This window comes from Lolium rigidum, chromosome 3, assembly GCF_022539505.1.
Source record: "Lolium rigidum isolate FL_2022 chromosome 3, APGP_CSIRO_Lrig_0.1, whole genome shotgun sequence".
In the NCBI taxonomy this organism is placed as follows: domain Eukaryota; kingdom Viridiplantae; phylum Streptophyta; class Magnoliopsida; order Poales; family Poaceae; genus Lolium; species Lolium rigidum.
This window is the reverse complement of record NC_061510.1, coordinates 214,097,888-214,121,700: the sequence shown is the minus strand read 5'-3', so window position 1 is coordinate 214,121,700 and position 23,813 is coordinate 214,097,888. Positions and strand designations below refer to the sequence as shown.

The following is a 23,813-nucleotide window of genomic DNA, read 5'->3' as shown; positions in this document are numbered from 1 at the left end:
GTTTCATCAAAACCCCCGAATACTTGTCTGTGAGCATTTACAGTGAATCCTTCATCGAAACTGCTTGTCAACACCTTCTGCTCCTCGTTGGGATCGACATTCTTACTTATCGAAAATACTACGATACACCCCCTATACTTGTGGGTCATCAGGGTGCAAAAGCAAATGCCTTTTCCTGCTAAGAAACTAAAATCAAAGGAAGAAGAACACTATAATAAATTTTGTGATTGGATGAAACCTTTATTCTTGCAAATCCCTTTGACTGATGCTGTTAAATTGCCTCCTTATTCGAAGTATATGAAAGATATTGTCACTAACAAAAGGAAAATCCCCAATGAGGAGATTTCCACTATGCTTGCTAATTACTCTTTCAAAGGCAAAGTTCCAAAGAAGTTGGGCGACCCAGGTATACCTACTATTCCTTGTTCTATTAAGAATAACTATGTTAAAACTGCTCTATGTGACTTGGGAGCCGGTGTTAGTGTTATGCCTTTTTCTCTTTATAAGAGACTTTATTTAGATAAGTTGATACCTACTCGATATATCTTTGCAAATGGATGATAAATCTACTGCTATTCCTGTTGGTATATGTGAGGATGTTCCTGTTCAAGTTACTAATAACTGCTTGATATTAACTGATTTTGTTGTGTTGGAAATGCCGGAAGATGATAATATGTCTATTATTCTTGGGGGACCTTTTCTTAACATCGCAGGGGCTGTTATTGATTGCAATAAAGGAAAGGTTACTTTCAATGTTGATGATAAGGAGCATACCGTCTATTTCCCCAAGAGGATTGATAAAGTATGTGGAGTTAATACTATTTCTAATGTGAGAACTATCAAAGTTGGGACTATCGATTGTCCTATATATGAGCCTAAAGAAGGATATCAAAGTCTTATGATTGGATCCATATCAATACAATTCAAGGTAACATGATTGATTTGAGGTTTATTTCTTCTTATGCTATGTAAAATTTATTTGGTGGCAAGACTTGATCAACCTTGTTAACAAATACTTTTTATATGCACAGAGGAGGTAAACAACATCTCTTTCTTCCTCCACTTGCTTTACTTGCTGTAGCACTTTTGATTTGCAAAGTTCCTTAGCTAATTAGAGATTTCAAAAAATTTCCTGTCCAGTAATAATAAACTTAATGCCCAGAAATGTGCATTTTATAAAGTTTTTAAAAATTCACAAAAATTATACCGTTGGTCCTATTTTTCGAAAATGCACCTGGGAGCACCTGGGGATGACCAGTGGGGCACCCCAGGGTGGCACCCCACAGGCTGGCGCGGCCAGCAAGGGGGCGCGCCACCCTGGTGTGTGGGCCCCCCTTTACCCCACTTCAGCATCTCTTTCTCCCACACTCTTCTCTCTCCCGAAAAAATCAGCACCAGCTTTCTCTCACTCGCGTTTTTGCTCAAGAGCTCAGGATTTTTCGATCTCTTTGCTCAGCCCAGATTTCTGTCTGAAATTTGGCACATTTGCTCTCCGGTATGTGACTCCTCCGATTATCCAAGTAGAATTTTGTTTGGTTGAGTATATCTTGAATATTTTGCTGCTGTAGGTAACATGTTTAGTGAGCTTGCATGCTTGTTCTAAGATGTATAAACTAGTTTTGATGCATGATTAGTACTCTAGCAAGTTCCTAAAGTAGTTTCCCTCAGTTATATGTCACCAAATCAAATTTTATATTGTTTGTTGAAAAATTTCAGAAAATGGAGTGGAATAGATATCAACTAAACCAACAAGAATTGAAGGTGCAACAAGTCATGAGAGTGAACCGCGAAGAGGGAGTATACCCCTCTTACTACCCGTGCGCAGATTTCATGAGAAGTGCAGGAATATTGGAAGATGTTCAGAATCTAATTTCTCGTGCAGGGTTGAATGATTTTGTTGACGGAGAACCATGCCAATATGCAAAATTGACTATGTCTGTTGTGCAGGATTTTAAGTTCAATTGGTCGCAATCTAACCCCATGGTTCAGTACAAGATTTATAATAAAACTGTCAACTTGCCATTCAATGATTTTTGTACAGCAATTAGAGTACCGCAATGGGGATCATGCGAGAAGATAAGGGGATCGCCGCGAGAGCTCTTAAACCTCTTCGAGATGATTTGTCATGGGAGGAGTTTCCCAGAGGATGGTGGTAAAATCAGTAGCATTCAACTCCCAGCTATCCGCTACTTTGCGTATTTCATTACTAAATGCGTTCTTGCTAGGAAGAATGGTAGCAAATTATCTGTTCAAGATTTAGCTTTTCTAGCTGCTGCACTGCAAGGCAATAGGGCTTATAATCTGGGTGCATTGATAGCCTACAGACTTGCTACTAACCGTGAGAAAGGCGGAATTTGTGGAGGTCTCATCGCTTCTGGTTTACTAGCCTTGCATGGTGTAGAACCTCATCATCTTGATATTCAACTTTCCATAGAAAAACTTGACATAGTCTCTATGATTAAACATGAATTTGTTTCTGATTCATCTAATTTGGGTAACCTGTTCTACAAGATGACATTTTATAAGAAAGCTTGGAGAATAACTAAGAAAACTGAAAAACTAGTAAGATTACCTGCGCCTGTTCTATTTAACCTTGATTCCAGGAAGGATTGGTCAGTCACGGAAGGTGCGCTGAATGCGTACATAGAGAGAGGAGGCCAACATGCAAGAGATAACACAGAGGAGGCCGAGGAACACCTCGACTCGTCATCCGATGCAGCAAGTTCCTCACATCAACATTTTGGACATGTGGAGGCTCCACGTTTCTCTTCTGCACAGGGACCTCACTATGACTACGCCATGCGTGATCCACCGGTGCGGAACAGCGACCCTCGCTGGGGTTGAACTCCACTTAGGCCAAAAGCCTAAGCTTGGGGTAGGTATACCGGCATCACTCATTCTTTGCATATTATGGTTGCTGGATACTTGTACTACTTGTTTAGTTTCTTTGAGTGGTTTTCTAATGAGAGGAAGATGATATTTGGGGAAGTGCTGCCTGAAAACAGATTCTGGTCTGTTACCGAAAAAATTCTCAAAAATAGCCAGAACGATATTTTGCGAAGCCAATTTTTGTGCATGTTCCCCAGGTTGTTATCTAACTTTCATTAGTTGAACACTTTTCGATTTGAGCAGTGGAATAATTTCTTAAAAATCTAGTACTGTACTGCTGTCAAGTTTGACGAATTTCTGCTGCTTTGTGTTTATGTGACTTTTCTAGTTTGTCATTTCTTCTTTTTGCTTTGTTTCTTTCCTAAAACACAAAAAGACCAAAAATATTTCTGTTGCTTCTCTTCATCATTTGTTTGCTTTGGTTTCTTGCATTTATTTCGCTTTATTTGCTATTGCTAGTTTGCTATAAGAAAACCCAAAAAGATTTTGCTTTGTTCGCTTGTTTCCTTTTGTTCTTGTTCTCAAATTCAAAAACACCAAAAATATTTGCTGTTCTTCTTTGATTTGTAAAGTTCATTATGAATTCAATGGTCTTCGGTGGCTGGAGCGTGGTTTTCATTTCATATTATCAGAGCTACACAAGTGAAAGGCAATAATGACGATTTACGACAATTGGAATGTGGTGAGAGGCTGGTATGAACTCTATTTGTTTTCATTTTTGTACATATACTCATCCATGTGAGCATGCTTAGTTGGTTCATGTGAGGTGTATGTCATTTGAGAAAGTCTAGTAGTTCATGATCTCTCATGTTTAGCTCCAATTTATTAATATGAGTAGCATGTCATGGATGTTTGCTTGCATTGTTTTATTCATAAGTAGGTATGATATTGTGGTATCCTCCTCTGAATAATTCGTTTGAATTAACTTGGCACATGCTCACGCATGCATATGACTGAACAAAAGTCAATTAAGCCTCTATGATTTACATTGCTTCAGAGTTCTTGTATCACTTTTATGCCTCCGTTAATTTATTTTGCCGCAAGCATGATTATGACAGTTACTGCTCTATTGATTTGTCGCTCCCCAGTCTATTGCTAGCCTTCACTTGTATTGAGCGGGAACGTTGCTCGTGCCTCCAAACACCTGAAAACCAAGTTGTTCCAAAGTGTCCACCATAAATACCTATGCATGGCATTTCAAACCATTCCAAGTAAATTCTCATGCGCTACCTTTAAACCTTCAAAATGCTTCTCAATTTGTGTTAATGTTTCATAGCTCATGAAGAAGTATGTGGTGTTTAACTTTCAACCTTGTCATTTACTCTTGACGGACTTTCACATGGACTAGTGGCACATCCGCTTATCCAATAACTTTGCAAAAAGAGCTGGCAATGGGGTTCCCAGCCCCGATTAATCAAACTTCATTAATAATTCTCTTCACATGTTTTGCTCCGATTCATCAGTAAGCAACTTAATTTTGCAAATAGACACTCCTCCATGGTATGTGATTGATGGAAGGCACCCGAGGATTTGGTTAGCCATGGCTTGTGTAAGCAAAGGTTGGGGGGAGTGTCACTCATAATAAAACTAAAATACGTGTGTAAACAAAAGAGAAGAGGGATGATCTACCTTGCTGGTAGAAATAACGTCCTTCATGGGAGCCGCTCTTGAAAGTCCGGTTGGCGAGGTAGTTGGTGTACCCATTACCATTCGTTGACAACAACAAACACCTCTCAAAATAATTTTACTCCTGTTTTAAAAATGAAAAGCTCTAGCGCATGTTAATCCCTGCTTCCCTCTGCGAAGGGTCAATCTTTTACTTTTATGTTGTGTCTCCATCCTTTCTTTGAGCACTATCTTGAGAGCACAACTGCATTCTTAGTATAATATGCTTGTCTCAAAATATGATTGATTGCGGTATAACTTTGATGCTTTTATCTTTGACAATTACTATTTCTAGTCTTTCTATGAACTTCAGAGGTGCCTGAGCATTTATGTTTTGCTGATCAAATATGGGCAAGCGAGATACCACTCTATCATACTCTTTTATGAACATTGCAATCCTGCTTATAGACATGATTTGTGATGCTTATTATTAATTGTTGGTACCTTTCCATGATTGACATAGCTATTAGATGATCTTATTTGCATGTATCTTATTATGAACTGCCTAAGTGTTAGCCATAGCATGAGAATATTTACATCATATGAACAAATGTGTTCGTGACAGTTCTTTTATCGCTCAGTTGTTAACTGAATTGCTTGAGGACAAGCAATAAGCAAAGCTTGGGGGAGTTGATACGTCCAAAACGTATCTACTTTCCCGAACACTTTTGCTATTGTTTTGCCTCTAATTTGTGTGTTTTGGATACAACTAACGCGGACTAACGCTGTTTTCAGCAGAACTGTCCTGGTGTCTCGTTTTTGTGCAGAAATCCAACTTTCAGGAAAATCCTCGGAATTTATGCGAAAGGTCTTATTTTTCCAGAAGACTCACGGAGCCAGAAGGGCAAGCCTGGGGGAGGCCCAGGGCCCCCAGACACTAGGCCGGCGCGGCCCAGGAGGGGGGCGTGCCACCCTATCGTCTGGCCCCCTCGGCTGGCCTCCGACGCCCTTCTCTGGACTACTTACGGGGTTTCAATCTAAAAATCGCGACCAAGAAGTCGAAGTCGCCAGAAACCCTCCAGAACGCCGCCACATCGCGAAACTCCGTCTCGGGAGCCAGAAGTCTCCGTTCTGGCACTCCGCCGGGACGGGGAATTGGAGGAGATCATCGCCATCATCATCACCGACGCCTCTTCATCAACCAGCCATGTTTCCCCCATCCATGTGTGAGTAATTCCCCCGCTGTAGGCTGAAGGGGATGGTAGGGATTGGATGAGATTGGTCATGTAATAGCACAAGATTATTAGGGCATAGTGCCTAGTGTCCGTAATTGGTACTTTGATGATATTGTTGCAAATTGTTATGCTTAATGCTTGTCACTAGGGCCCGAGTGCCATGATCTCAGATCTGAACATGTTATTATTTCATCATGATATTCATTGTTTATGGTCTTACCTGCAAGTTGTATACACATGTCGCTGTCCGGAACCAATGGCCCCGAAGTGACAGAAATTGGGACAACCGGAGGGGATGGTAGTGATGTGAGGATCCCATGTCTTCACGGAGTGTTAATAATTTGCTCCGGTACTCTATTAAAAGGAGTACCTTAATATCCAGTAGATTCCCTTGAGGCCCGGCTGCCACCGGCAGGTAGGACAAAAGATGTTGTGCAAGTTTCTCATTGCGAGCACGTACGACTATAATTGGAACACATGCCTATCGATTGCTTTGTACTTGGACACCGTTTTATTATTATCTGCAAATGCCCTGCTTGATTGTTACATGAGTTTCTCTCATCCATGCAACGCCCGTTATCCGTCCCCGTGCCTACAGTATTTTAATCCTGTTGTTTACTATAATCACTACAGCTATCTCTGTTACTCTGCTCGTTGTTATTTCACTACTCGCTACTACTATAAAATTGTTACTACTCGATAAACTCTTGCGAGCAAGTCTGTTTCCAGGTGCAGCTGAATTGACAACTCCGCTGTTAAGGCTTTCAAGTATTCTTTGTCTCCCCTTGTGTCGAATCAATAAATTGGGTTTACCACCCGCGAAGACTGCTACGATCCCCTATACTTGTGGGTCATCACAAACCAACACCACCACTAAGTGCCAAACATTATTTGAATCAAATCCATGAAAAAGTTTGGCAAAATTCAAAATTTAAGGTCATGCGTCCATTGTGTCGAACACCTTGTGTGCACAAATCTGTCAACCCCACACACCTCAATATCCAGCAGGTTTTAGCCTAAGCCATCAAGCCCTATGTCATCCTGAGCCTCCCCTTGCACCCATTGAGCAATGCCAAGCACCAGAGACCATGATCATGCATGATCATGGCCAGTACCAAGCCATGTCGTGGCATCATGCCACTCCACCATGCCAACTCCTCTCCACTCCTCTCTAGCTGACTTCAGCATGTCCCCCTCCCTCTCCTGAACTCTCTCGTGCACGCCGTTGGCCAAGAAGAAGCGTGCCACGACCAACACCGTACGCGCCCAGGACAGCCAGTGACGCCAGGATCGGCATGGTCGCGACGCACGGGCGTGCCAGAGCACGACGTCGCCCCGTCGACTCCATCCACGCCTCGCCATCAGCGCCCGCCTTAAGCTTCACCACGACACCAACAACGCGCCAGACACGCCCTCTCTCGCTCCCCTGCCCTCTCGTCCTCGTCGACGTCGTCCGCCACGGTACCGCAGTACACGAGCATGACGCCGATGCCACCGTCCACATTTTTCCGTGCAGTCAAGCGCGTCGTGATCGTCGTGACACCGTGAATAGCACCGCATGCTCGCCAATGTCACTGAGCCCCTGTAGCATCGTCGCCACCATCGCCATGCCCGTGCACCCCTGCCTCTCGCTGCTATAAAAGGAGCGCTCCCTCGTGCTCAATCGCCACACCAATCGCCTCCTCTCCTCTCACAACCCCTCCTCGAGCAGTGCCACCTCTCAAATTCACCCGTAGCCCACCAATCGCTTGCCGGAGTTCGCCGGAGCCGTCGCAGAAGGCGTCGTCGATTTCGTCCACCTCAGGAGCTGCCGCAACCACCATCCACCTCGCCGTCATCGACAACCTAGCTCTACGTCAACGCCGACCATCGCCGGAGCTGATGGCGTGTGATGCACACTGATACGTCTCCGACGTATCGATAATTTCTTATGTTCCATGCCACATTATTGATGTTATCTACATATTTTATGCACACTTTATGTCATATTCGTGCATTTTCTGGAACTAACCTATTAACAAGATGCCGAAGTGCCGGTTGTTGTTTTCTCGCTGTTTTTGGTTTCAGAAATCCTAGTAACGAAATATTCTCGGAATTGGACGAAATCAACGCCCGGGGTCCTATTTTGCCACGAAGCTTCCGGAAGTCCGAAGAGGAGACGAAGTGGAGCCACGAGGGGCCACACCCTAGGGCGGCGCGGCCCCCCTTGGCCACCCGGCCCTGTGGTGTGGGGCCCTCGTGCCGCCTCCGACCTCGCCCTTCCGCCTACTTAAAGCCTCCGTTGCGAAACCCCCGATGCCGAGAGCCATGATATGGAAAACCTTCCGGAGACGCCGCCGCCGCCGATCCCATCTCGGGGGATCCAGGAGATCGCCTCCCGGCACCCTGCCGGAGAGGGGAATCATCTCCCGGAGGACTCTACGCCGCCATGGTCACCTCCGGTGTGATGTGTGAGTAGTCTACCCCTGGACTATGGGTCCATAGCGGTAGCTAGATGGTTGTCTTCTCCCCATTGTGCTATCATTGTCGGATCTTGTGAGCTGCCTAACATGATCAAGATCATCTATCCGTAATTCTATATGTTGCGTTTGTTGGGATCCGATGAATAGAGAATACTTGTTATGTTGATTATCAAAGTTATATCTATGTGTTGTTTATGATCTTGCATGCTCTCCGTTACTAGTAGATGCTCCGGCCAAGTAAATGCTTGTAACTCTAAGAGGGAGTATTTATGCTCGATAGTGGGTTCATGCCCGCATTGACACCGGGACGAGTGACGAGAAAGTTCTAAGGTTGTGTTGTGCTTGTTGCCACTAGGGATAAAACATTGATGCTATGTCTAAGGATGTAGTTGTTGATTACATTACGCACCATACTTAATGCAATTGTCCGTTGCTTTGCAACTTAATACTGGAGGGGGTTCGGATGATAACCTCGAAGGTGGACTTTTTAGGCATAGATGCAGTTGGATGGCGGTCTATGTACTTTGTCGTAATGCCCAATTAAATCTCACTATACTCATCATAATATGTATGTGCATGGTCATGCCCTCTTTATTTGTCAATTGCCCAACTGTAATTTGTTCACCCAACATGCTTATTCTTATGGGAGAGACACCTCTAGTGAACTGTGGACCCCGGTCCAATTCTCTATACTGAAATACAATCTCATCGCAATACTTGTTCTACTCGTTTTCTGCAAACAATCATCTTCCACACAATACGGTTAATCCTTTGTTACAAGCAAGCCGGTGAGATTGACAACCTCAGCTGTTTCGTTGGGGCAAAGTACTTTGGTTGTGTTGTGCGAGGTTCCACGTTGGCGCCGGAATCCCCGGTGTTGCGCCGCACTACATCCCGCCGCCATCAACCTTCAACGTGCTTCTTGGCTCCTCCTGGTTCGATAAACCTTGGTTTCTTTCCGAGGGAAAACTTGCTGCCGTGCGCATCATACCTTCCTCTTGGGGTTCCCAACGAACGTGTGAGTTACACGCCATCAAGCTCTTTTTCGGCGCCGTTGCCGGGGAGATCAAGACACGCTGCAAGGGGAGTCTCCACTTCTCAATCTCTTTACTTTGTTTTTGCCTTGCTTAGTTTTATTTACTACTTTGTTTGCTGCACTAAATCAAAATACAAAAAAATTAGTTGCTAGTTTTACTTTATTTTCTATCTTGTTTGCTATATCAAAAACACAAAAAAATTAGTTACTTGCATTTACTTTATCTAGTTTGCTTTTTTACTGTTGCTAAAATGGCCAACCCTGAAAATACTAAGTTGTGTGACTTCACAACCACAAATAATAATGATTTCTTATGCACACCTATTGCTCCACCTGCTACTACAGCAGAATTCTTTGAAATTAAACCTCGCTTTATCGAATCTTGTTATGCGAGAGCAATTTTCTGGTGTTAGTTCCGATGATGCTCGCTGCCCATCTTAATAATTTTGTTGAACTATGTGAAATGCAAAAATATAAAGATGTAGATGGTGATATTATTAAACTAAAATTGTTCCCTTTCTCATTAAGAGGAAGAGCTAAAGATTGGTTGCTATCTCTCGCCTAAGAATAGTATTGATTCATGGACTAAATGCAAGGATGCTTTTATTGGTAGATATTATCCCCCTGCTAAAATTATATCTTTGAGGAGTAGCATAATGAATTTTAAACAATTAGATACTGAACATGTTGCACAAGCATGGGAAAGAATGAAATCTCCGGTTAAAAATTGCCCAACCCATGGATCGACTACTTGGATGATCATCCAAACCTTCTATGCAGGACTAAATTTTTCTTCACGGAATTTATTGGATTCAGCTACTGGAGGTACCTTTATGTCCATCACTCTTGGTGAAGCAACAAAGCTTCTTGATAATATGATGATCAACTACTCGAATGGCACACGGAAAGAGCTCCACAAGGTAAGAAGGTAAATTCTGTCGAAGAAACCTCTTCCTTGAGTGATAAGATTGATGCTATTATGTCTATGCTTGTGAATGATAGGACTAATATTGATCCTAATAATGTTCCGCTAGCTTCATTGGTTGCACAAGAAGAACATGTTGATGTAAACTTCATTAAAAATAATAATTTCAACAACAATGCTTACCGGAACAATTCTAGTAACAACTATAGGCCATATCCTTATAATAATGGCAACGGCTATGGTAATTCTTATGGGAATTCTTACAACAATAATAGGAGTTCACCCCCTGGACTTGAAGCTATGCTTAAAGAATTTATTAGTACACAAACTGCTTTTAACAAATCTGTTGAAGAAAAGCTTGGGAAAATTGATATACTTGCTTCTAAAGTCGATAGTCTTGCTCGCTGATGTTGATCTTTTGAAATCGAAAGTTATGCCTAATGAAAATCATCATAATAAAATTGTTACTACAGCAAATGCCATCCAAGTTAGAATTAATGAGAATATAAGATTAATGGCTGAACTGCGTGCTAGGTGGGATAGAGAAGAAAATGAAAAACTAGCTAAAGAGAAGAATGTAGCTAAAGTTTGGACTATTACCACCACTAGTAATGCTAATGCTACACATGTTGCTGCACCTCCTACTAATAATAATAAAAGAATTGGTGTTAGCAATGTTTCCACTTCTAATGCAAAGCGCGAGAAACTGCCCGAAACCGCTAAAACCGCTGAAACTCGCTTGTGATAAAACCGCTGAAATTTTTTCCAACATTGGGGATGATGATCCCATTGCTTTAGATTATAATGGTTTGAATTTTGATGATTGCCACATCTCTGAAGTTATAAAGTTCTTGCAAAAACTTGCTAAAAGTCCTAATGCTAGTGCTATAAATTTGGCTTTCACGCAACATATTACAAATGCTCTCATAAAAGCTAGAGAAGAGAAACTAGAGCGCGAAGCCTCTATTCCTAAAAAGCTAGAAGATGGTTGGGAGCCCATCATTAAGATGAAGGTTAAAGATTTTGATTGTAATGCTTTATGTGATCTTGGTGCAAGTATTTCGTTATGCCTAAGAAAATTTATGATATGCTTGACTTGCCACCGCCGAAAAATTGTTATTTGGATGTTAATCTTGCTGATCATTCTACAAAGAAACCTTTGGGGAAAGTTGATAATGTTCTCATTACCGTTAACAATAACCTTGTCCCCGTTGATTTTGTTGTCTTGAATATTGAATGCAATGCATCTTGTCCCATTATATTGGGAAGACCTTTTCTTCGAACCGTTGGTGCTATCATTGATATGAAGGAAGGTAATATAAAATATCAATTTCCTCTCAAGAAAGGTATGGAACACTTCCCTAGAAAGAGAATGAAGTTACCTTTTGATTCTATTATTAGAACAAATTATGATGTTGACACTTCGTCTCTTGATAATACTTGATACACACTTTCTCGCGCCTAGCTGAAAGGCGTTAAAGAAAAGCGCTTATGGGAGACAACCCATGTTTTTACCTACAGTACTTTGTTTTTATTTTGTGTCTTGGAAGTTGTTTACTACTGTAGCAACCTCTCCTTATCTTAGTTTTATGTTTTGTTGTGCCAAGTAAAGTCGTTGATAGAAAAGTTCATACTAGATTTGGATTACTGCACAGAAACAGATTTCTTTGCTGTCACGAATCTGGGCTGTTTTCCCTGTAGGTAACTCATAAAATTATGCCAATTTACGTGAGTGATCCTCAGATATGTACGCAACTTTCATTCAATTTGAGCATTTTCATTTGAGCAAGTCTGGTGCCTCGATAAAATTCGTCAATACGAACTGTTCTGTTTTGACAGATTCTGCTTTTTATTTCGCATTGCCTCTTTTGCTATGTTGGATGAATTTCTTTGATCCATTAATGTCCAGTTGCTTTATGCAATGTCCAGAAGTGTTAAGAATGATTGTGTCACCTCTGAATATGTTAATTTTTATTGTCGCTAACCCTCTAATGAGTTGTTCTAAGTTTGGTGTGGAGGAAGTTTTCAAGGATCAAGAGAGGAGTATGATGCAACATGATCAAGGAGAGTGAAAGCTCTAAGCTTGGGGATGCCCCGGTGGTTCACCCCTGCATATATCAAGAAGACTCAAGCGTCTAAGCTTGGGGATGCCTTGGGCATCCCCTTCTTCATCGACAACATTATCAGGTTCCTCCCCTGAAACTATATTTTTATTCCATCACATCTTATGTGCTTTGCTTGGAGCGTCGGTTTGTTTTTGTTTTTGTTTTGTTTGAATAAAATAGATCCTAGCATTCACTTTATGGGAGAGAGACACGCTCCGCTGTAGCATATGGATAAGTATGTCCTTAGTTTCTACTCATAGTATTCATGGCGAAGTTTCTTCTTCGTTAAATTGTTATATGGTTGGAATTGGAAAATGATACATGTAGTAATTGCTATTAATGTCTTGGGTAATGTGATACTTGGCAATTGTTGTGCTCATGATTAAGCTCTTGCATCATATGCTTTGCACCCATTAATGAAGAAATACGTAGAGCATGCTAAAATTTGGTTTGCATATTTGGTTTCTCTAAGGTCTAGATAATTTCTAGTATTGAGTTTGAACAACAAGGAAGACGGTGTAGAGTCTTATAATGTTTTCAATATGTCTTTTATGTGAGTTTTGCTGCACCGGTTCATCCTTGTGTTTGTTTCAAATAAGCCTTGCTAGCCTAAACCTTGTATCGAGAGGGAATACTTCTCATGCATCCAAAATACTTGAGCCAACCACTATGCCATTTGTGTCCACCATACCTACCTACTACATGGTATTTTCCGCCATTCCAAAGTAAATTGCTTGAGTGCTACCTTTAAACAATTCAAAATTTATTACCTCTGATTTGTGTCAATGTTTTATAGCTCATGAGGAAGTATGTGGTGTTTATCTTTCAATCTTGTTGGGCAACTTTCACCAATGGACTAGTGGCTTCATCCGCTTATCCAATAATTTTGCAAAAAGAGCTGGCAATGGGATTCCCGAGTCCCAAATTAATTAACAAAAATAGACACTCCTCCATGGTATGTGATTGTTGGACGGCACCCGAAGGATTCGGTTAGCCATGGCTTGTGTAAGCAAAGGTTGGGAGGAGTATCATCATAATAAAACTAAAATAAAAAGGCACTCCTTCATGGTATGAGATTGTTGAGCGTGCACCCGAGGATTCGGTTAGCCATGGTTTGTGAAAGAAAGGTTGGAAGGAGTGCCACCCAAAAATAAAATAAAATGGGAGCCGCTCTTTGAAGGTTTGTCCGGCAAGGGGTTAGAGTACCCGCTACCATTCGTTGACAACAACAAGCACCTCTCAAAATTTTACTTTTATGCTCTCTATATGTTTTCAAAATCAAAGCTCTAGCACAAATACAGCAATCGATGCTTTTCCTCTATGGAGGACCATTCTTTTACTTTCAATGTTGAGTCAGTTCACCTATTTCTCTCCACCTCAAGAAGCAAACACTTGTGTGAACTGTGCATTGATTCCTACATACTTGCTTATTGCACTTATTATATTACTCTATGTTGACAATATCCATGAGAGATACATGTTACAAGTTGAAAGCAACCGCTGAAACTTAATCTTCTTTTGTGTTGCTTCAATGCCTTTACTTTGAATTATTGCTTTATGAGTTAACTCTTATGCAAGACTTAATTGATGCTTGTCTTGAAGTGCTATTCATGAAAAGTCTTTGCTTTATGATTCACTTGTTTACTCATGTCATATACATTGTTTTGATCACTGCATTCACTACATATGCTTTACAAATAGTATGATCAAGGTTATGATGGCATGTCACTCCAGAAATTATCTGTGTTATCGTTTTACCCGCTCGGGACGAGCAGTAACTAAGGTTGGGGATGCTGATACGTCTCCGACGTATCGATAATTTCTTATGTTCCATGCCACATTATTGATGTTATCTACATGTTTTATGCACACTTTATGTCATATTCGTGCATTTTCCGGAACTAACCTATTAACAAGATGCCGAAGTGCCGATTCTGTTGTTTCTAGTCGTTTTTGGTTTCAGAAATCCTAGTAACGAAATATTCTCGGAATTGGACGAAATCAACGCCCAGGGTCCTATTTTGCCACGAAGCTTCCAGAAGTCCGAAGAGGAGACGAAGTGGAGCCACGAGGGGGCCACACCCTAGGGCGGCGCGGCCCCCCCTTGGCCGCGCGGCCCTGTGGTGTGGGGCCCTCGTGCCGCCTCCTGACCTGCCCTTCCGCCTACTTAAAGCCTCCGTTGCGAAACCCCCAGTACCGAGAGCCACGATACGGAAAACCTTCCAGAGACGCCGCCGCCGCCGATCCCATCTCGGGGGATCCAGAGATCGCCTCCGCACCTCGCCGGAGAGGGGAATCATCTCCCGGAGGACTCTACGCCGCCATGGTCGCCTCCGGTGTGATGTGTGAGTAGTCTACCCCGGACTATGGGTCCATAGCAGTAGCTAGATGGTTGTCTTCTCCCCATTGTGCTATCATTGTCGGATCTTGTGAGCTGCCTAACATGATCAAGATCATCTATCTGTAATTCTATATGTTGCGTTTGTTGGGATCCGATGAATAGAGAATACTTGTTATGTTGATTATCAAAGTTATATCTATGTGTTGTTTATGATCTTGCATGCTCTCCGTTACTAGTAGATGCTCTGGCCAAGTAAATGCTTGTAACTCCAAGAGGGAGTATTTATGCTCGATAGTGGGTTCATGCCTGCATTGACACTGGGACAAGTGACGAAAGTTCTAAGGTTGTGTTGTGCTGTTGCCACTAGGGATAAAACATTGATGCTATGTCTAAGGATGTAGTTGTTGATTACATTACGCACCATACTTAATGCAATTGTCCGTTGCTTTGCAACTTAATATCGGAGGGGGTTCGGATGATAACTCGAAGGTGGACTTTTTAGGCATAGATGCAGTTGGATGGCGGTCTATGTACTTTGTCGTAATGCCCAATTAAATCTCACTATACTCATCATAATATGTATGTGCATGGTCATGCCCTCTTTATTTGTCAATTGCCCAACTCGTAATTTGTTCACCCAACATGCTTATTCTTATGGGAGAGACACCTCTAGTGAACTGTGGACCCCGGTCCAATTCTCTATACTTGAAATACAATCTATCTGCAATACTTGTTCTATCGTTTTCTGCAAACAATCATCTTCCACACAATACGGTTAATCCTTTGTTACAGACAAGCCGGTGAGATTGACAACCTCATCGTTTCGTTGGGGCAAAGTACTTTGGTTGTGTTGTGCAGTTCCACGTTGGCGCCGAATCCCGGTGTTGCGCCGCACTACATCCCGCCGCCATCAACCTTCAACGTGCTTCTTGGCTCCTCCTGGTTCGATAAACCTTGGTTTCTTTCTGAGGGAAAACTTGCTGCTGTGCGCATCATACCTTCCTCTTGGGGTTCCCAACGAACGTGTGAGTTACACGCCATCACACACATCCGTTGGGAACCCCAAGAGGAAGGTGTGATGCGCACAGCAGCAAGTTTTTCCCTCAGTAAGAAACCAAGGTTATCGAACCAGTAGGAGATGAAGGCCACGTGAAGGTTGTTGGTAAAGGAGTGTAGTGCGGCGCAACACCGTGGATTCCGCACCAACGTGGAACCTGCACAACACAATCAAAATACTTTGCCCCTACTTAACAGTGAGGTTGTCAATCTCACCGGCTTGCTGTAAACAAAGGATTAAATGTATGGTGGGGAGAATGATGTTTGTTTGCAAAGAACAGCAGAGAACAATGATTCCAGTAGATTGTATTTCAGATGTAAAAGAATGGACCGGGGTCCATAGTTCACTAGTGGTGTCTCTCCAATAAGATAAATAGCATGTTGGGTGAACAAATTACAGTTGGGCAATTGACAAATAGAGAGGGCATAACAATGCACATGCATATCATGATGACTACTATGAGTTTTACTTAGGGCATTACGACAAAGAACATACACCGCTATCCAAAGATGCATCTATGCCTAAAAAGTCCACCTTCGGGTTAGCATCCGCACCCCTTCCAAGCATTAAGTTGCAAACAACGGACAATTGCATTAAGTACTCGTGCGTAATGTAAACCATACAAATATCCTTAGACAAAGCATTGATGTTTTATCCCTAGTGGCAACAAAGACATCCATAACCTTAGAACTTTCTCGTCACCGTCCTGCATTCAATGGAGGCATGAACCCACTATCGAGCATAAATACCCCCTCTTGGAGTTACAAGTATCAACTTGGCCAAAGCCTGTACTAGCAACGGAGAGCATGCAAGATCATAAACAACACATATATGATAGATCAATAATCAGCTTGACATAGTATTCCATATTCATCGGATCCCAACAAACACAACATGTAGCATTACAAATAGATGATCTTGATCATGATAGGCAGCTCACAAGATCTAAACATGATAGCACAAGAGGAGAAGACAACCATCTAGCTACCGCTATGGACCCATAGTCCAAGGATGAACTACTCACGCATCAGTCCGGAGGCGGGCATGGTGATGTAGAGCCCTCCGGTGATGATTCCCCTCTCCGGCAGGGTGCCGGAGGCGATCTCCTCAATCCCTCGAGATGGGATTGGCGGCGGCGGCGTCAGAGTAACTTTTCTCGTATCGTGGCTCTCGGTACTAGGGTTTTCGCGTCGGAGAGAATATATAGGCGAAGGGGCAGAGTTGGGGGACGCTCGAGGGGCCCACCCCATAGGGCGGCGCGGCCAGGGGTGGGGTCGCCCCCCCCCCTAGGGTATGGCCGCCTCGTCGCCCCTCTTCGTCTCCTCTTCGAACTTCTGGAAGGCTCCATGGAAAATAAGACCCTGAGCTTTTGTTTCGTCCAATTCCAAGAATATTTCCTGTGTAGGATTTCTAAAACCAAAAACAGGAACTGGCGCTTCGGCATCTTTTTAATAGGCTAGTGCCGGAAAATGCATCAAAATGATATAAAGTGTATATAAAACATGTGAGTATTGTCATAAAACTAGCATGGAACATAAGAAATTATAGATATGTTTGAGACGTATCAGGATCCCAGGTGAACCTCCGACCCTCTAGCCCCACCGCGGCCAGGGTCCAATCTCTTCGTCGATAACGATGACTCTCAGCCGCTCGATCTCACTCTAATCTAACGGCCCCCTTTGATCCATACCGTTTCGGTGTCTATAAGTCGCTGACATGTGGAGCCCACTGTCAGGCGGCCCGTGCGTGCGAGACGCGTAGCTGGGCCGACATGCTTCTCTCTTTCTCTCCTGGCCCATTAAACGTTTCCCGCCAAGCCCAGAAATTTGAATTCGAATTAATTCATTTAGTCTAAATTCAATATTGATGTTGTATTCAAAATTTAATAAATTCAAATCTACAAATCCAGATTGAGTGATTCCAATTTTGTGTGAAAGCTTATGAAATTATCTAGCAAACCCCACTGGTCTCAAACCCCAGTTCATCATAGATCACTTGCAATGAAAATAACAAGACAGTGCCTTTTCCAAATTCAAACAATTTTATAAAATCAACCATAATGAATTTTGAGGTGATTCCAATCTCATAATTCACATTTCAAACCCTTTAATTGATTATGCAAAAATATAACATAGTTGTTTCATATGATCATGGGATAGATTCAAATAATGGCTATGTAGTCATTTCTAGCCCATTTAAATTATTGCAAATTTAAAATTTCAAATCTATGAGATGTAGCATCTCATTTAAATCATCTTCCCAAGTAATGTGATGTGAGGTGATGACCTTAGTTGCATGGCCTCATAATTGCTTATTTGAGGATATTAAATCTTGATAATTGTTTAATGAGAGGAAATTATTTTCCTCACCTTAATTAAGTAAAAACCCTAGTGTTATGTGGAGTGATGTTTGTGATGATGCTAGATCATCTGGAGTGAGCCATTAAGGCTAAGTAGTCTCCTTAAGTATTGTTTGGTGATTGTTACCTCGTATCCGTTTATAGACGCTAGTACCGAAGGCTACGAGGAGGAGGAGGTCTTCTACGAAGAAGAACACTTTGATCAATACACCAACCAAGGAAAGCTACCCTAATACAAGCTCTACCATGCCAAGTTACTAGTGCAAGATACCATGGCACTAGTATTGGTATCTAAAGTCTTATTCATTCAAGCCCAAGTTTTTATCTTACAAGCTTTTACTCTGATTATCAATTCTTACTGGTTTTATATTATGTCTAAGTGGTAGAGTATCACAAGAGAGTCAAACTTAGCCTAGAGAGATAAATGTAGTTAGCACCCCTCATGACTAGTTGCTAGTGCTAAACTAAAATTGACGACTCTAGATGGGAGCTTGTGAATCAAATGAATTTGAAAACCTTGGAATGATGATTCATTCTATTGAAAGTGTTGAAGGTGAATATGACATTTGAATGGCATGGTGAATTTGATAAAAACTAATGGTTGAGTTCGGATGCGATACCATTCCAATTTTAGAGTACCCCCACAATACCTGATTATGGGTAAGGCTTTAGCTGGAAATTTATGTATCTTAGTATGGGTTCCCTATGAACAAGCGTCATAGAGGTTATGCTGAGGCTGCCTCCGTTGAAAGTGAAATGACGTGAAAAAGAGTGATTATCCTACCCAAGCCCTATGCAGCTCCTAGGATGACAGTTGGTCATCACTAGGAGGCCAAGCTCATAGGGGAGGTTCCTATACTAGAGTATGTAAGTCAAAGGTTAATGGTTAATGATCCGCATACTGAGTTATGATGATTCAGGGCTATCCCTGACGGATGTAATCAAAAGTTGTGGCACAAGAGTACGACCTTTGCACAGTGTTAAACTATTCGAATAGCCGCGTCCGCGGTCATGGACAGTTGGATGGTGAAAGGACACATATGTAGCCTAGAGGGGGGGTGAATTGGAGTCCCCAAGAACACCACAAAGACACCACAAAGGCCTTGCCCTTGAAGAATCTCCACAACTTAATTGGAGCCCCAAGAACACCACAAAGACCACTAAGCCGTCTAGGGTCCAAAGACCCAAGAGGAACAAGCTCCGGGAACAAGCTCCCGAAGAGAATATCTCACGAACTTTCACCTCCACGTATCACCGCGGAGAAGTCAAACCGATGCACCAAATGCAATGGCAAGAACACCACAAAGATGCTCAAGTCCTACTCTCTCAAGTTCCAGCAAAGCTACAAAAGCTATTGGGGGAATAATAGAGGAAGAACAAATAAGAGGAGGAACACCAAATTTCTCCAAGATCTAAATCTAGTGGATTCCCCTCACAAAGAGAGGGATTTGATTGGTAGAAATGTAGATCTAGATCTCCTCTTCCTTTTCCCTCAAAAAGATTCAAGAAGCATAGGAGGAGTAGAGGGATATGGCAAGCTCTCAAGGTCAACAATGGTGGAGAGCAAATGGGGGAAGAGATAAAACCATTCTCGATGAACTAGAGCTTGTCATGAGAATAAGCACAAGCTCTAAAACAGCACATGGATAAGATCCAAATAACAACCAAGAAAGATGATGCAAGGATGCAAAGGTTTGATCTCTCCGAAGGATACGATCGAGTTACTCACTCGAGAGCCCTCTTGATAGTACGACAACTAAAATATAAACCGGTCTCCAACTATGCCATGAGACCGGTGAGAAAGAAACCCTATCAAGAGAAAACCTTAACCTTGCGCATATTCCACTTGAGCTTGACGATGAAGGTCTTGACCGCAACAAGATGGAACACCTTTCTTGATTGTGCTTTCTTGATGAAGTCATGCGAAATGCTCCCCCATACTCCGCTATGGGAGAGCTTCTTCTTCGGCGCATCTTCACATATCCATGATCACCATATGGATTGCTCCCCCATAATCCACCATGGGAGAGCTTCTTCTTCGGCGCATCTTCACATATCCATGATCACCATATGGATGGCAAGTGTCAAGTAAAAGATCTCTTCGAGATGGCTCATCTTGAACTTGCACTTCATTTCTTCATGGCAAGCTTCAAGCTTATGATCTCTTCGAGTTGGCTCATCTTGAAATTGCACTTCATTTCTTCATGGCAAGCTTCAAGCATATGATCTCTTCAAGTTGGCTCATCTTGAACTTGCACTTCATTTCGTTGATGTCTTGAAGTTAACCTTGAGAGCTCACTTCATCTTCATCTTCAAGACATACTTGACACTTGATCTTCTTCATTTGCTTCTTATTGCAATCTTGAAGCCAACATATGGTTCAAGCATTGCCTATGAACAACTCCTACAAATATAACTCAATTTAAACATTAGTCCATAGGGATTGTCATTAATTACCAAAACTACACATGGGGGCTCCATGCACTTTCAGATGGCCATACTGTTCCGTTATCAGATGTTTTAAAAATGAAGGGTGAATTGAAATATGACTTTGACTTGAATCACAACAGAGTTGTGGGAATGACACTAATGTTTCCACTTGAGTTAAGTCTAGGGAAATAAAGAGTTTTGATTAGTAAGTGTTTATGAAATAAAACTGGCTTTGAGCAAATGAACCTAGAGCTTAGAACCATGCTTAGAGTTGCTAGCACTTCTATTAGTATAGTTTGCGAGTACTTTAAAGTACTCATGGCTTTGTCCCTGGATATTCAAATGGCCAGACTATGAAGAGGAGAACCAGTACCCGGAAGGTGGACAACAGGATGTCTACGATAACTAGGAGTACCTCCTGACGTCAAGCGTTGCATGTGGAACAGATGAACCCCTACTACGTATCTTCCGCTGTTGTGTTATGTATTTGATATTTGGATCAATTGTTGTATTAAGACTGGATCATGTGATCCTTTGATGTAAGACAATTATGGTTTGTAATGAATGATGTGTTGTGTTATGAACTTATTATGTCTCGCAAAAACAATCTTCCTGGGATTGCGATGTATGACATAATAGGCATCTGGACTTAAAAATCCGGGTGTTGACACCTACCGCTTGGAGCTGCCGGTGGGCTCCCGCATCCACAACGTCTTCCATGTGAGCTTGTTGAAGGCCCACAAGGGAGATCCTCCGGCCGAGGCGCCGACACTTCATCCTCATGATGATGGTCGCGTGCTCCCGGGTCCTGAGAGGGTGTTGAAGGCGCAACAGCGTCGGGGCGCTTGGCATGTACTGGTGCAGTGGCTTGGACTGCCCACGGAGGATGCTACATGGGAGAAGCTCGATGAGTTCCAGCAGCACTTTCCTGATGTTCAGCTCGAGGACGAGCTGTTTGAGAAGGCGGGGAGAGATGTTATGGTCGGCATCTCTTATGCCAGGAAGAGGCCCAATAGTGGGCCAAATTAGGGGCTTAGCCCAGTTATTTTATTATATAAAGAGTTGTAATCAGACTTTTACGTTTAAGCAATAATCAATCGTATTGTTGCCGACTCCCAGAGGAGTCGGCCTCCTACTGCATCCGCCGCCGCCAGCCCTAGCTGCCGGCCTCCTCAGCCCCCGCGATGGCGCCCTGCCGTCGGCGCCGCCCTTCTCTCCCCCACTCGCAACACTTCCACCCGTACAACCTACGCACCCGTTCCGGTAGAACCCTAGCCTCTACCATCTATACTGGCTATTCAATTAAGCTTTAGTGTGGAAATATAGGAGAAGTGCTGGTTAAATCAATCTGGCAAACTACAACTTCCAGATTTTAGCCTATGCAAACCTCTAGATAGTAGTAGCTATCCAAGTAACACTAACTAGAGGAACAGGCGAGCTTCGCCTCGCCGTCTGCATAGCATTTGCACAACGTGGCTGTTGCGGTACACTTAGAACGCCTTAATTTGTAACACAACCAAGTGTAACAAATCAAAGTTTTCATGATTAATGCCCATGGCAATACTCCATCTATGTTTTTAGGATTACGTACATCAGTTGCCTCTCACTGAGAGCGGTTTGAAATGGAGAATAAAATAAAATTGCCAACGCGCCAAGCTGGTTACATTTAAGTATAATTCACATGGTAATCAGCAAAGGTAGCACATTCGTACAAACTCCAATTGAGACATCGAATAAAAATAGTATCTTTTGAAACTATGTCTCTAAATTGCTATCTTTTTCCTAAACCAGAGGAACATATACCTAAAAGTAAAAAAATGCATTGAAGGGTTTGCTCTGTTCCGTAAGCACTACCCAAAGATTGTGTGATGTTTGCAAGGTTTATAGATGCAGGGCTTTGTTATACTTCAAGCAGCTCTTGCTCGCCACGGCCATGGACACGATAGTGTACTTCTGCTTTGTTCTAAGTCAGCATTGTAATTTATCGAGAAATGCATCATAAGTCCAGCCCATCTCTACACTGGAACAATCTTCAAGGTGTATAATATGCCTGAGTGCTAGTTTCACGTGTCAACTTGTTCCATTTTTATCTCTCATCTGGCTGTGCTGGCCAAAACTTCCAGAAAATAGCACAACCTTTGGAACACCTTACCTGGCTAATATACATCCTACACAATGTTTAATGTAAATTAACTTGTACGTGATCATAGGTAGTAAGATAATATATTACTGGACCTCCTGCTTCAGGGCTTGCCTCAGTCTGTTGTTGCACACTTGGCTACTTTTTCAGTTATGCCCAGTATCATGTGGATATCGATCAGCACTTTTCGGTGGTCTCTTCGTGGCCATCTGCACCTTTCAGAGCACATTCTTTTTACTTCTTGGACACATGTGTACATGATATTTGCATTCTCAAGAACCATTGTTTTTCTACCAAATAAAAAAGGTACATTGATAAGAAAGCTTAAAAAAAGCTAAAGGTAACACACCAAGTTCAATTCCACAAAAATATGAAAAGAAGTCCAATTCCACAACCAACTAACATGTTGCTTGATGAAGGTAAAAAAAATGAGGTCACCAGAGCTAGATTATGAAAACCACACAGTAGGATTGCTAGGTGCTACTAAATCGATGATTGGAACTTGTTGGAATTTAAAAGCCACAAAAGAGTTCCATAACATCTGAATTCAAGCTAAACCACTAAATGCAGGATATACTTATTACTTATACTAAATTTTAGAAGCTTATATACAAAGGATCTTATAATAGAGAGGACAATGGGGATACAGATCAAGCATCAGAATTTGACCTACTACTCTAGTCATTTCATTCTCTGAGATTCTGAAATCCATCAAAGCTATGTAGAGCGTAAAAAGCATAATTCACACTATGCCGCTACTTTCCACCATTTTATTTTAAGCACATACTACCTTATGAAAATATACAATTGAGCAGAGATACAGATTCAATGTTGTGAAGAAAGTGTACAATAGGTACAATACAATTTTCTGTCGTAACCATTCATTGAGATACATTTGAACAATCCGAAGGACCCTGGACCATATATATATTTTGTTTGTAGAGCCGATTGTGAATCACCTACCAAACTGTAATATAATGGATGCATCTGCTTTATGATAGATTACACAAAATCTAAACTGAGAAGTGATTATACATGATAGTTGGAAACAAAGTGCGTAGAAAAAGAAACAATAGAGTGTATCAAGTATGAATTAGTAGACCACGCTAATGCAGTTTTGAAAGTATTCTTACAGGACCTCTCATCACATTCATAAATTATGGTCCAGGGTATAGCATATCCTACATAACACAAATAAGACAATTAACTGGAGGCTCCTAACCTGTGAT

General features: G+C 42.1%; 1 protein-coding gene across 1 annotated transcript in view; it reads left to right on the top strand.

Moving 5' to 3' along the window:
- LOC124696039 overlaps nt 1–21,786 on the top strand; it is a 58,532-nt gene extending 36,746 nt beyond the window's left edge. Inside the window, exons 10-11 of the mRNA XM_047228826.1 lie at nt 21,129–21,397; nt 21,771–21,786. Coding sequence (XP_047084782.1) covers nt 21,129–21,397; nt 21,771–21,786 — 285 coding nt within the window. The remainder of the gene's footprint in view (nt 1–21,128; nt 21,398–21,770) is intronic.
- The last annotated feature ends 2,027 nt before the right edge of the window (nt 21,787–23,813 follow it).